The sequence below is a fragment of the Bubalus kerabau genome, chromosome 5 (assembly GCF_029407905.1).
Source record: "Bubalus kerabau isolate K-KA32 ecotype Philippines breed swamp buffalo chromosome 5, PCC_UOA_SB_1v2, whole genome shotgun sequence".
In the NCBI taxonomy this organism is placed as follows: domain Eukaryota; kingdom Metazoa; phylum Chordata; class Mammalia; order Artiodactyla; family Bovidae; genus Bubalus; species Bubalus kerabau.
In genome coordinates, this window is record NC_073628.1 from 98,395,155 (window position 1) to 98,406,742 (window position 11,588).

The window sequence follows — 11,588 nt, forward strand, 5'->3', positions numbered from 1 at the left end:
AAACTTTAATCAACACTTTCATGAGAATTACTTGTAACCTAATAATGATAAACGTGAACTAAAAAAATCTCATATACATTGAATTCAACTGAAAAAGTAAACCAGGAAGACTTGGTAGGAGATAACTTGTATCACAGAAAAAGAAAAAGGCTTAAGAAAGGGTGAGGATCATGTTGAGGAGCAGGCTGGTTGCTCTGTTCAGCATCTGGCTCTGGTTTGTGAAGGGTTGCCTTGACCCTCCTTTCTTCACTGGTGTGATGTCTGCTATTGTGTGGAGCTGAGAGCAGGGACCTCCAAGCCCTGTGCACCTCTGTACCTTCCTCCTGACACCTGCCTGGGAGAAGCAGACCTCTGTCCTGGAGAAGAGCATCAAGGGCCCCTGGGGTCAGCAATGGCTCCTTCCTGCACACAGTCACCCACTGATCTGGATGCCAGGCAACGTCTCCCAGCCTCAAGCTGCCAGCGCAGCCAGGTAGATGGAAACGGGAGTAAACACGTAAAGACCTCTGGGCGCAGATCCCAGGATGACTGACCCCACGGGCAGGGAGCCCACCTAGAAAGCCCCAAAGAAAAGGTGCTGTTTGCCTGGGTCTTGAAGGATTCACTGGTGGCTCAGATGGTGAAGAGTCTGCCTGCAATGCAGGAGACCCGGGTTTGATCCCTGAGTTGGAAAGATTCCCTGGAGAAGGAAATGGCTACCTACTGCAGTATTCTTGCCTGGAGAATTCCATGGACAGAGAAATCTGGCAGGCTACAGTCCATGGGGTCCCAAAGAGTTGGACACAACTGAGCAACTAATGCTAAAGGATGTGCAGGAGTGCATGTAGACAGACAAGGAGAAGGATGGCACAGACCGAGGGAGTCCTGGAGCCTGCCCAGCCCCGAGCAAGTGTCCCCCAAGGGGCGAGTGTGGGTGGTAAGTGACTGGAAAGGCAAACGAGTTCGGAACAAAGTAAATTCTGGAGATGAGGCCACGGGGGTTTCCAGGACTTGAGGGGTGGGATAGCCAGGCCAGTGGCTGTCCATCTAGGGTGAGCACTGGGGAGAGGTCACAGGTCAGATGCTGGGGCAGAGAGACACCCGGAAGGTCACAGCAGTGTCCTGTGAGCAAGTGGGGGTGGGGTCGGAGGCGAGGCTGTGTGGACGGGGCTCCTGGACTGAGCAGCTACAGTGGAAGGGCAGGCAGGGGCCCCCCAAGTGGGCAGTATGTGGGATCCTCCAGGAGTAGGCAGGGGTTAGGTCAGAACCCAGGTGTAAGGAGGGAGCCGATTTGGGGATTGGGTGTGGGTGAGGCCCCCAGGGAAAGCAGGCAGAGGGAGGGGAAGTGGAACCCTGTGAGCACAGCACCACGGCCAGCAGGGGGCGTGGGGGAGCACAGAAAGGAGGAGAGGAGCAGCTGGCTCACCATCAGGGTCCCCAGGGTTCCTAATTAATGTCAGTCGTGCCTTTTCCCAAAACAGTGTCTGTGGATCCTGGCTGGAGGCAGATTGCTGAGGGCCGGGAATACATGGCGTGAAGCCGTGGAAGCAGGACAGAAGGTTGGATGAGAAGAGACAGCAGCTCAGGGGTGGGGACCATTTGTAGCATTGAGTTCTAGGAATGTGGGCCACACAGACCACTGCAGCTGAATCATGGAGGGCACTTGCTAAAAATGCAGATGCCTGGGCCCTACCCGAGCCCTGCTGGATTAGAGAGTCTGCCAGGTTTGCCTGGACATCTGCATTTGAAGCAAGACCCCAGGTGGTTGTGACGCCCTCCAGAATTTGAGAATGTGCTGGGACTCTGGGTGAAGACCTGGCCCTTCCTGACCCCTGGAGGGACCCCCCTGCCCCTTCCAGATTCTGTCCCTTCACACAACTCTCTGTAGTGTAGGAGAGCTTCCATTGCAGGAGCTAAGAGACTTGATAAGGGGCACCTCACCTTGGAAAAAAGACCCTGATGCTAGAAAGATTGAAGGCAGGAGGAGAAGGGGACAACAGAGGGCGAGATGGTTGGACAGCATCACCGACTCAATGGACATGAGTTTGAGCAAGCTCCGGGAGTTGGTGATGGACAGGCAAGCCTGGCGTGCTGCAGTCCATGGGGTCACAGAGTAGGACACAACTGAGCGACTGAACAACAGTACCTTGGAAAACAACCCCCAGAAGCAGGATGTGTGTGTTGGGCTCAGTGGAGTGCAGGAGGGGTGGGTGGCCTGGGGTTCCTGGGTCTAGAGCAGAGCAGGTGTAATGGCACCTCCGGGGTGTGACCCCACCAGGTGCTGTTTGGGATGTTTCATGCTGCAGATGTTATCCGAGTCAGTCCAGTGGGTGGACGGGATACATGTGTTTTGCAGATGAGGAAACCGAGGTGGACATGCAGGGACTAGGCAGGGTTCAGACTCTGGCCCAGGTACCCCATCCACCTGGGGAGGCCCACGTTGGCCTATTGGGAGGCCCAGTGCGCCTTCCAGGAGCCCCCTTGCACCTAAGCCCACGTGCCATGCCTTCTGCAGCCAGGGCACCCGGTGACATGGTTGCCAGCCTGGAGCCCAGAAGGTGTCACCGAACCTGGAGCCCGCTTGGGCTGCTGAGACTGTGGAGGATCTGGGGTGCTGTTCCCATGGCAACCAGTGCTGTGCTATCTCTGGGGAAAAGCCATCCTCTGGGAACTTGGGCAGCAGAGCTGAGAGGCACAGAACCCTGGGCTCCAGGGCCACGGCTGCTCAGAGAAGCACATGACACCCAGGGGGTCTGGGTCTCTGTGGGGGGAGGCCTAGTCCAGGGTGGGGCCTGGCCTCAGCCCGGTGGACACCTTTGCCTTTGGAAGAGTGTCTTGGACCTGTTTTTCCATGAGGGAGCCTTGCTACCTGGCTCATCTCTCCAGAGCAGGTAGCTGAGCCGTGCTGTTTGGGGTAGCCAGGTAGCCGAGTAGCAGATGCTGGTTGCCATGGATGGCAAGATAGTGACCTCAGGGGACCGAGAGGGAATGCCACAACCCAAGTGACATGGTCAGAGTAGGGGCAAACAGCGGAAATGGGAATCACCCTGGACACTTTGGAGCCTGTGGCCGTGTGCATGGAGGGATGACCCAGACCTGGCAGTTGTGGTTCCCTGGACAGTTTTAAAGAACTTTTACCAGTTAACTCCCTCTGCAGAGTTAACTTTGCCCAAGTTAACCTCCAGCTGGACTTGGGAGACTGTGTGTGTGGGGGTGGGGGTGTGTGTGTGCGTTAAGTCGCTTCAGTCATGTCCAACTCTGCAGCCCCATGGACTGTAGCCCCCCAGGCTTCTCTGACAATGGCAATTCTCCAGGCAAGAATACTGGAGTGGGTTGCCATTTCCTCCTTCAGGGAGACTCTGGGGGTTGGGGTTTTATTTCTGAGTTTTCCAGGCCCTGGTCCTTTGCTCATTAGGAAGAAGTCAGGAGGTCACGAGATCTCCAGCTCAGAAAGAAGTCGTCCTGGGAGGTTCCAGCCAGGGGTAGGTGTGAGGTTTCAGAGCAGCTGGGGCACAGACTTGGAGGCGCCCGTGACCCTGGATCAGGGGGTGTGGGTGTCCTCACCCATGGCAGATACTGGTACTGGGCGTCCCCCCTTTTCTCTGAGGACATCTGCACAGGGCTGTGTCCTGCACTGGGGACCCTGGGGCTGGCAGCCTTGGAAGCTGGCCCAGGCTCTTGCACTTTGTGTCAGTTTCTTGGGGAGGGATTACCCTCAGGGCTCCCCGCCTCCTGTGAGCACAGGCTCCTCCTCCGAACTGGGCTTTAGGGGAGCTGCAGCTGGATGGAGGCTGGAACTGCACGGTCAGCATATCCCAGATATCAGGAGGCTCTGTCTATTCCTTCTGCCACCTGGTCTCTCTGTCTCCGCAGGGTCCCTCTTGGAGAGGGTCAGGGGTGGTATCTGGAGCTGTCCTCATGGGTGCTGGGACTAGGCCTGCTCCACTGAGGGTCTGTGCCTCTCCTGGAAAGGGGCGAGTTCTCCACTAGGATGTCCCCTACTGGGTCTGAGAAACAGGCCTTTCATGCCCTTCCTCCATCCACTACTTCAGGGCTGCAGTCATCCCTTTTCCTCTTTCCTGCTCTTTTTCACCCCTGGGCCTTTCTCCAGACCGCACTGCTCCTTGCCGGTCTGTCCCACACCCTGCAGAGAGCTGCTCCCCAGTCGCAGCACACTGGTTCCCTACAGAGAGCCAGGCTGGGCTGGGGCCATGGGTGGTGCTGGTGTGTGGAGCCTATACTGGGCTTTTGATTCTGTTGGTGTGAATTCACCCTGAGCTTGCAAACAGGCCAGTGACCCCATTGTCTGTCTCCCGCCCCCAGCTGGGGGCTGGCTTCCCTTTTCTAAGCTCCTGAATGTTTGTCATTTTTCTCTCCCCAGTCACTTGACTGGACTCCATTAAAGAGGCAGAGCTGAAGTGGGACATGGGACGGATAGGCCCACTGGGTGCTCGGCTCTGGTTCAGAGAGCTACGCCCTCCCCAGCGCCTTGGCCCTGCTCTCCATAGCAGGCGAGCCATGGGACCAGGGGGGCATCTGCAAGAGCAGTGGGCCTGGGCAGGGGACAGGGTCTGGCCGGGCGCCTCCCAGGTGGGCTTTCTGGACTCCACGTTCAATTTCCTCTAGGGCAGCCATCCCAGGCCTGCTTCTGTGTGCTTTGTGAGTCCTGGGTCTTGCTTCCATTCTCATGGGGGCAGAAATATGGGTGCACGCTCTGCTAGGAGCAGCCTCAGCGCTCAGGGTAACTGGGCCAGGACCAGTTATTTCCTTCTCCTAATAGAAAACGACAAAGCATGTCATGCTGCGTGCGTGGTCTTCCAAGTCTGTTCCGGGTCTTCGCTCTGCCTCTGATTCACCAGGTTGTTTCATCTCTCTGAGTTCCTCACCTCCAACAATTCATCCTGTGTCACTCTTTTAGACACTGGTCAGGGAAAGCCTGGGGAGGTGACTGTGCACCGACTGGCATGAGGTGTGAGAGCTGTGAGATGGACTTGGGAAGAGCACTGAGGCCAGGGAAGGAGCAGGTACAAAGGCCCTGAGGCCCAGGTTCCTGTGCCTGAAGGACAGGCAGGAGCCCCTGTGGCTGGAACGGGGTGAAGGTAGAGGAGGCGTATGGAAGGAGGGGAGGAGGCAGCCAGAGGCCCGATCGCATTGGGTCTTTCAGCCACAGGGTAGAGTTTGGAGTTTCCCTTGAGTGTGATGAGAAATTGTACAATAAGCCACCTTTAGAGAGTTTTGAACAGAGGAGTGGCAGGAGCTGACTCATGGTTTTAAGAACCTCCTTCTGACTGCTGTGTGAATAGATTGTCAGGGGCTAGAGTGGAGAGATCCAGGGAAAGACGGTGCAAGGGGCTAGCGAGAGGGGTAGTGGTGGCCTGGACCAGGGTGGCAGTCGAGGAATGGTAATGAGCTCAGGATGCATTTTAAAAGTCGAGTCAGCAGGACTGGCTGATGTGTTGTATGTGGAGTGTGTGTGAGAGAGAAGGAATCAGGAAGACCCCGGGGCTGGAGGTGCCGTCGCCTGAGATGAAGGAGGCTGCAGGTGCAGCAGGCTTGGGGCTGCACCATTTGACATTCCACCAGCCGTGTCTGAGGGTTCCAGTTTCTCCCGAACGCTTGTTATTGTCTGTCTTTTGATTCCAGCTGTCTAAGGATATGAAGCGACGTCTCCTTGTGGTTTTGTTTTGCATTTCCATAACGAATAATGATGTTGAGCATCTTTTCAGGCACGTGTTGACCATTCACATATTTTTGTTGGAGAAATATCTATTTGAAATCTTTGCCCATTTTAAACATTGAGTCGTTTGACTTTTTATTATTATTGAGTTGTGTTATTTATATATTCTTCATATGAATCCCTTACCAGATTTGCAAATATTTTCTCTCATTCTGTAGGTTGTCTTTACTTTTTTTTAATAGTATTTTTTGAAGCATAAAAGGTTTTAACCTTGATAAAGCCCAACTTATATATATATATATTTTCTTTTGTTAATGGTGCCTTGGGTGTCTTATCTAAGAAACCATTTCCTAACCCAAGACTATGAAGATTTACTCCTGTTTTCTTCTAAGAGTTTTTATACATCAGCCCTTAGAATATTTAGGTCACTGCTCCATTTTGAGTTAATTTTTGTGTATGGCACAAGACAAGGGTTCAGCTTCATCTTTTACATGTAAGTATATCCAATTGTCTGGAGAAGGCAATGGCACCCCACTCCAGTACTCTTGCCTGGAAAATCCCATGGATGGAGGAGCCTGGTAGGCTGCGGTCCATGGGGTCGCTAAGAGTCAGACACAACTGAGCAACTTCACTTTCACTTTTCACTTTCATACATTGGAGAAGGAAATGGCAACCCAATCCAGTACTCTTGCCTGGAGAATCCCAGGAATGGGGGAGCCTGTTGGGCTGCCATCTATGGGGTTGTACAGAGTCAGACATGACTGAAGCAACTTAGCAGCAGCAGCATATCCAATTGTCTCAGCACCATTTGTTCAATTCTTTCAAATTGAACCCTTGGCACCTTTGTCAAAATTTAATTGACCACTAATGGAAGGGTTTATTTCTGGATTCTCAATTCTGTTCACTTGATCTGTGCCAGTTCTACCCAGACTTGTTTACTGTAGCTTTGTAGTAAGTTTTAAAATTCAAAAGTGTGGGTCCAACCTTGTTCTTTTTTCTCAAGATTACTTTGGCTATTCTGGATGCTTTGCATGCCCATATGAATTTTAGGAGTAGGTTGCCAGTTTCTGCAAGAAAGGCAGCTGGGGTTTGATAGAAATTGTGTTGAATTTCGTCCAGCAATGTTTTTTGTTTTTTTTTTTTTTAATTTATTTTTGGTTGCACTGGGTCTTGGTTGCTGTGTGCAAGCTCTCTAGTTTTGATGAGCAGTGGCTTCTCTTGTTGGAGAGCATGGGCCCTGGGCATGCAGCATTGAGTAGTTGCAGCACTTGGGCTCAGTAGTTGCAGTTCTCAGGCTCTGGAGCTTGGTAGTTGAGGTGCACAGGCATAGTTGCTCCAAAGCGTGTGGGATCTTCCCAGACCAGGGATCGAACCCATGTTCCCTGCATTGGCAGGCAGATTCTTATCCACTGTACCACCAGAGAAGTCCTTAGCAATGTTTTAGACATTGGTGTTTTGTTCTTTTTAGAGTTCAAATTTTGTACTCCATTTGTTAAATTTATTCCTAAGGATTTTATTATTTTTGCTGCTACTGTAAATGAAATTATTTTCTTAATTTCATTTTCAGATTATTCATCCCTAGTTTATAGAAATACAAATGATTTTTGGTATACTGACCTTATATCCTGCAACTTTAACTTATTTATTAGTTCTAGTAGTCTTTCAGTGGATTCCTTAGGATTTCCTATATGTGAGATCCATATCCTCTACAAATACAATGTTACTTCTTTCTTTCCAATTTGGATGCCTTTTCTTTCTTTTTCTTGTCAAATTGCCCTGGATAGAACCTTAAATATAGTATTGAATAGAAGTAGTCAGCATGGATTTTGTCTACTTGTTCCTAATCTTGAAGGGGGAGAGCTCTCAATCTTTCACCATTAAGTATGATAATAGCTATGGGTTTTTAGTAGATGCCCTTTATCTGGTTGAAGAAGTTCCCTTTTATTCCTAGTGTGTTGAGTGTTTTTTATCATGAAGGGGTGTTGAATTTTGTCAGATGTGTTTTCTGTGTCTATTCGAATGATTATATAGTTTTTGTTCTTTTTTCTATTGATAGGAGTTATTACATTAAGTGATTTTGGGGTATTAAACCAACCTTGCATTCCTGGGATAAATGTCACTTGGTCAGAGTATATAATCCTTTTTATATGTTGCTTGCTAGTATTTTGTGAGTGTTCTTGCATATCATAGGTGTTATGAATATATGTATTCATAAGAGATACTGGTCTGTAGTTCTCTTTCCTTGGGATGTCTTCATCTGGTTTTGGCTTTATCTTTTAATGGGTCAGAGAGTGTGGTGGAACAGGAGAGACGGATCAGCTTCTCCCCTCCTTTACTCTCTACATCTGGTGGGAAATGACAAATAGAAGCTCTGAGCCCACGTCCAGGCAGGGTCAGCAAAAAGTACCAATGGGGTGTACCAGCCTCGTCTATAAAATGAGATGGTAAACCTAGCTGATGGCCCAGAGGCAGTGAGCTGGGCCTGCTGGCTTCTCTAGTATCTTCCTGTTGTGAGCCCTGCATTTCCAGGAGAGACAGATCCTCTAAGGAAGGCCCCACATTCTGGCCTTAAAGGAGAAGGAGGGCTCATGAGGGTCAACTTTGGAGATCCCTCCTGGCTCTAAAGTTCCAAGAACTTGAATCATAATAGTGAACTAAGCAGCTCACTCTCCACTGGGTGATCGGCCCCAATTCCTTGGAGAAGAGGAAGGGGAAGGGCCGTATCCTCGCCTCACAGCCTGCAGTGTCAGGCCCTTGTTGAGTAACAAATGCCAGGCCAACCAGTGTAAGAAAGGTCAGAGGAGGCTCTGAAAGAGCCTGTCTCGCTCTGGGTCCCCAAAGGAAAGTAGATCCCTGATGGTGAGCCCTGGAAAACAGTGAGTCCTTTAGGAACAAAACAGAGCCGGGGTGGGCAATGGCTCTGTGGGCCCTTCATGCACCGGCTCCAGCAGCAGAGTGGGAGGCCCTATAAACAGGAGCCGCAGGTCCCCAGCCCTCTCCGCCCCAGCCAGGGATGGGCTGACCAGCTGGCGGAGCAGCCCTCGCACAGATGTCTTGTTAGGGAGTTGCTGGAGTCCCTCAGTGACCTTAAGGAGGTGACTTCTTTCTCCACCTCTCAGAGTGCAGCCCAGGTACACTCATCCTGCAGCCCCTACATCTGGGCTCCTCCAAGGAACCGATGGCCATTCCCTCTGCAGACTCACTCTTCCCTCCTGGGGTGGCCGGTGCTATTTTTGTGCCTGCAGCTCAGCACAGAGGCCCAAGGTCCCTGCAAGCAAGCCCACGGGACAGGCCAGGAAAGCAGTGAGTGGGCTGCCACTGTGCATTGCCTCTTTTGCTGACAACTCCCCTTTCACAGTCTCCCTCCAGCCCCCTCCTGCTTAGCGAGCTGGAGAGCCGGCACTCGGGAAAAGCCAGCATCTGTTAGGTAACCGGCTCAGCTGCCATGCAGGGTATGATGTAATCTTGGATCCTGTGGTTGCTAGGAAAATTCTGCCCGCAGTGATATTGCGTGGTCCGAGGAGCGAGGCGAGTACAGAATGTTCCCGAGAAGACAGGGGAAGGATTGCTAGGGCTTCCCAAGCACAGGAGCCTGGAGAAGTTGGAAGACCCAAGCTCCTTTCTAGAAGCTTGTTCCCCTTGGCGGGAATAGAGGTTGTGCTGGTAGCAGCAGAACATCAAGTCAGGTGGGGTTGTGTGGCAGGGTGACTCCCCTTGGCAGCGGCACCTTGGTGCTCTGGTGCCAAACTGCAGGCACTTGTCTGTCATGTGACATCCTTCTGGAGGGGCCCTCCTCCTGCAGCACCAGGGCTGGGCGCCTCCTCTGCTCCTCCCGGCAGGACAGTTAGGAAGGAGGCACGAAGAAGCTGCCTTGGGAAGTGGCAACTCCCTGTGGCATGGAAGGAGCTGCCCCACGCCATGCCCTGGGGGGCAGGCGGTGGTGGAGTCCTGCCCTCTCTCCGGTTTCCCATGCCAGCAGCTCCACCAGGCATCGCTCCCCCCACCCACCCCACTACCTCCCGCTCAGTGGCCCCACACCCACTGTGTTGCTGTTCCAACCCTCCCCTCCCAGGGAGAATTCCTCCAGCCGAACAGAAGTATGTTTGAAAGGCCAAAGGCAACTGACTGCTCTTTAACGTTCAGGGCCTGACCAAGAACCTAGGTTTAGAAAAAAGGGGTGAGACATGGCAGGACCCAGGCACAGGAGGCAGAGCGGGACCTGCAGGTGACCTCACCTGCCCCACAGGGCCTGTGCTCAGCCTTCCTCCCAGCAGCTCCGGGGGAGGCAGGTCCGCATTCCAGGCTCTCCCCCTCCTCCCTCCTGCCTTTTCTGGCTACAAGTCAGAGCCTGTCTCAGGGAAAACAAGACAAAGGAAGTGGTTTCATGAGACCCTGGACCAGAATCCTCAAATCTACCATGAAAAATAGCAACAGAAAGATTATGGCCATTATCTGTCTCTGTAGGAGCCAGGCTGGAAGTGGGCCTGGCTGTGCTCCTCTGAGTAGGTGATGGGGTTTAGACAAAGAAATGACTGCTAGAAATCAGGAGGGAGATCCTCCAAAGGGATGGAGACCAGCGTCTTAAGAAGGAAGAGGGCGTTTCCCAAGGGCCCCTGGCTTTGGTGACCTTGGAGCAAGGGTCACCGGCAGAGAGAGCCCTGCTCAGGACAGCAGCCTGGGTTCTTGTCCTGCTCCCGGCTCTTGGAGGTGTAGCCTAGAGTGAGCCTCTGAGCTTCACCCTGGCAACCTGCCTCAAGAGGCCCTGCAGCTGGGTTGCTGGCGAATCCTGGCCAGGCTGTAGGGGAGGCTCAAGAGGGGCAGTGGGTTTCCCAAGAAGCACTTTGTTCTCAGAAAGCACCCCTCCTTCGAGGACTGACGCCGCATGGGGGCCGCAGCCCAGCGCCAGATCCAGCAGCGGTTCTCTCCCCACGGTCTGCAGGTGCGGAGGACGTAGTGATGGCGTTTTCCAGGTCGGAGACGGAGGACCGGAGGCAGTAGCTGCAACCCCCGTGGAACACCCTGGAAGCTGGCCAAGGCCAGGAGATCTGTGTGGACCTCACCGCTGAGTGGCAGAGGGTCATCTCCCCTCCCCCTGGTCCCCCACCCCACCCCACCCCACCCCGCCCCGCCCCACGGCCACTCAGCATCCTGGGGGAGACACCAGCGGTGCGGTCACGATTGGCTTAAAGGGACGGACTCATGATTGGCTGCAGGAAGAAACCTTTTTATTTTTAAATCTTGACCAATGGAAACCTTTTTATTTTTATTTTCTGACTCTTATTTTAAAAAAAGAAAAAAAATTTGCGCCTCGGGTGTATGGCTTCCCAGGAAGCTCTCCGAGCTCTGGTGCTTTATTTGGGTCACTCTTTAGGAACATGAGGAGGTCCGATTGGCGGCTTAAACTGGAAAAGGATTTGATTGGCTGGCTAATGGGAACCTTTTTTTTTTCTTTGATTGGCTGCAGGTGTTATGCTGATCGCAACAGCTCCTCTCTTTTGAATGTCGAAAACAGGGTTTGGGACATTGGTTGTTATATTTGACTTGAAAAAAAGAAAGAAAGAAACCAAGTGCGCCTTGCAATATTTATTACACAAAGAGCCTGCTGCTGTTTTCACGTGTTTTGTTTGCCTTCCACTGGTTTAGACGTGTTTCGTTCCATTGGCTCACCCATGACTTCTGTCACCATGGGCCACCCACCCAACTTGTGGTGGGTAGGCCCTCTCCAGTGGGGTGGTGGGGGAGGTCCACCTGGAGAGTGCATTCGCATTAATGAGCACACCTGGCTTCATCAGCAAGGGGACCTCCCCGCTCAGAACCCCAAGCAGGATCCACAGCTGGAAAACAGAGCCCCCAAGGTTGTCCTGAATGAGCAGCCCAGAGCCTAGAGGAGACCATTCACCAGGATCACTTCTGCAAGTTGGCAACCAGCCAG

At 52.5% G+C, this 11,588-nt stretch overlaps 1 protein-coding gene across 4 annotated transcripts in view; it reads left to right on the plus strand.

The window, feature by feature from the left end:
• Positions 1–11,266, plus strand: part of CTNNBIP1 (catenin beta interacting protein 1) — a 47,418-nt gene extending 36,152 nt beyond the window's left edge. For all 4 annotated transcript variants that reach the window (XM_055582371.1, XM_055582374.1, XM_055582373.1 and 1 more), the window contains one exon: positions 10,596–11,266. In XM_055582371.1, the coding sequence (XP_055438346.1) occupies positions 10,596–10,654 (59 nt within the window). In that variant the 3' untranslated portion in view covers positions 10,655–11,266. The remainder of the gene's footprint in view (positions 1–10,595) is intronic.
• Positions 11,267–11,588: the final 322 nt, after the last annotated feature.